The 2500-nt window shown below is 50.8% G+C and overlaps 1 protein-coding gene across 1 annotated transcript in view; it reads left to right on the top strand.

Moving 5' to 3' along the window:
- arhgef12b (Rho guanine nucleotide exchange factor (GEF) 12b) overlaps nucleotides 1-2500 on the top strand; it is a 106228-nt gene that overhangs the window by 63099 nt on the left and 40629 nt on the right. Inside the window, 5 exon segments of the mRNA XM_061248319.1 lie at nucleotides 1-18; nucleotides 259-393; nucleotides 873-971; nucleotides 1540-1650; nucleotides 2172-2270. The exon segment at nucleotides 1-18 is cut by the window's left edge and continues 111 nt beyond it. Of these exon segments, the coding sequence (XP_061104303.1) occupies nucleotides 1-18; nucleotides 259-393; nucleotides 873-971; nucleotides 1540-1650; nucleotides 2172-2270 (462 nt within the window).

Below are 2500 nucleotides of genomic sequence, written 5' to 3'. Positions count from 1 at the left end.
AACAGCACAGCGCCCCCTGTCAGTACCCCCCCGTACTGCAGCCTCTCGGCCTGTCGCCATGCCGGCTTCTAGTCCTGCGTGGTTGCAGTTTGGTATATGTTGTGTGTGTGTTGTTGTTCTGTTTCGTTTGGTGTCTGTGTGTATGATTGCTGTGTGATGTTGGGTGTAGTTTTTTATGGAGTGTGTGCGGTTGCTTTCTGATGCATTTTGTAGTTTTTTTATGATGTATGTTTTAACTTCCTGCTGTTGGGCCTCCAGGTCACTTCCGGCCCGCCCTCCGCCTTCCCCGAGAGCCCGTGCCAAAGAGACACGCCCTGTAACAGCCCAAAGACCACGCCCAGGGACAGCCTCAACTCCTGCCCCTCCCCCGAAACGGAGGACACGCCTGACCCGGTGAGACCCTGTCAGAACAGCAGAATCCCTCCCCCTATTTCCACGCAGACTGAAAACCCACCTTTTCAAACTCTACCTTAGTCCTCCCTCCTGATTTCCCCCGCCCCTCCTTTCTGATATCCCTATCCTTGTCTAACCCCCACCCCCCCCCAAAAAAAGAAAAAAAGTACTTCCGATGACAACTATGTTTAGAACAGCATTTCATGTGTATTTTGCTAGTTTCTGGATGTGATGCTTTGACTTATGGTAGAACCTATGCGCTTGTAAGTCGCTTTGGATTAAAAGCGTCTGCCAAATGACTAAAATGTAAAAATGTGAATGTCTCGCCCCGCCCCGCTCCTGTCCCGCGTCTCTGACCCGCGCGGACAGCTGGGCTGAATTTGTGTTGGAGTTCAGTAGGAAGCCGAGATGCTTGTGCTCGGTCCAAGCGGACCCCTGCCGGGCTGTGTCGTAACTGCCCTCCTGTACCCCCCCCCCAGGACTCTCACTCCCAGTCCAGTGTGGGAAGCCCCTCCCCCCGCCTCACCACTCAGATCATTGGAGCAGAGGATGACTACTTTGACACCGAGCAGGAACAGGTAACCTACCCCTCATTCCCTTAATTCAGCGGGTGTGTGTAGTAGGTAGACATCGCCAAAAGCGTAAACAACAACCAGTGTGAAGCAATTCGTGGTCACATTTTGGGCCTAATGCTAATCAACTACAACTTTCGAGATCCCGTTAACTCTTTCAGTCCCAAGCCTATTATGAATTGTGAAATGTAATGTAATGTAATGTAAACGAAATGGCTTCAACCAAATCCCAGGGGTTTTTGCATTTTGTTGAGAAAGTTGAGAATTTAGTAGGGTTTTCATAGGGGCTCCAAAAAATTGTATAGCAGTCATTTTGATTGGTTGAAAAGGTCTAAGGTCGAGTGCCATATGGCTCTTGGGATTTCACAGTAGTGACACTTGAGTGCCATATGCCACTACTGGGACTGAAAGTATTAAATACTTCCCAAAACAAACACATTCCCTGTTCTCTCCTGCAGCCTTTCTCTGTCTCACACACACTGTCTTTTCTTCTCTCCTCTCCCTGTTCCTTCTCTCTACCCTCTTTCTTTCCCCCTCTCTCTAACTCTCTCCCTCCCTCCCTCCCTCTCCACAGATAAATGGCCAGTGTAGTTGTTTCCAGAGTATTGAGCTGCTGAAATCTCGCCCTGCTCACCTGGCTGCCTTCCTCCACCATGTGGTCTCTCAGTTTGACCCCGCCCCACTGGTAAGAGCTCTCCCCCCCCCAAAAACCCACCTTCTGCCCGTCCCAGCTACACTGAGATCATAGAATCATTATCTCACCGTTACTGACACCCTCCCAACCTTTAGTGCTGAGGTGGGCATGAGGTCCATATCTGTTTCTGGTTTTCATGCCAACTGCTACTGGCCTTAGTTACTTAATTAGCCCTAACATTATGCCACCTCAAATTTTTGCTACATTTCATGATAAGCGCATGAATGACAGCCGCAAATTGTTCTTGTGTCCCTACATTAAAACATTTTACTGCAGTATAATCTACGATTGAACCAGTGTTGGTGTGTACAGCCAATTACAGCACACTTAGCCAGGATAATTGGTGGAAACAAAAACCCGCAGACACACCGGGCCCTCCAGGACCGGAACTGCCCACCCTCCTTCAGTGTGATGTCTTTATGAAGCACCAGGCTGTGACACGGATGTGATAAGGATGTGTGTTTGGACACGTGGGCGTTTGGCTCATGAGGAATGTTAACCGCGCTCTGCAGCTCTGCTACCTCTACGCTGACCTGTACAAACAGACCAATCCCAAAGAGACCCGGCGGATCTTCATGGACTTCCACACGTTCTTCATGGACCGAGCGGGGGTGAGTAGTGCCCTGCCGGCCCAGTGCAGCGGCCCCCTGCCGGACTGAGATGAACAACACGTTCCTCAGCCACGGTGGGGCTCGCGCGGGTCACCGCCGTGATTCCTTTACTGGAAAACAACCGCGGGACAGCCCCCTTACACCTGCACTGCACCACTGCGAGTGTGTGTGTGTGTGTGTGTGTGTGTGTGTGTGTGTGTGTGAGTGTGTGAGTGTGTGAGTGTGTGAGT

This window comes from Conger conger, chromosome 7 (genome assembly GCF_963514075.1).
Source record: "Conger conger chromosome 7, fConCon1.1, whole genome shotgun sequence".
NCBI lineage: Eukaryota > Metazoa > Chordata > Actinopteri > Anguilliformes > Congridae > Conger > Conger conger.
Note: the sequence above shows the minus strand (reverse complement) of the source record. Positions and strands in the feature narration are given on the sequence as shown.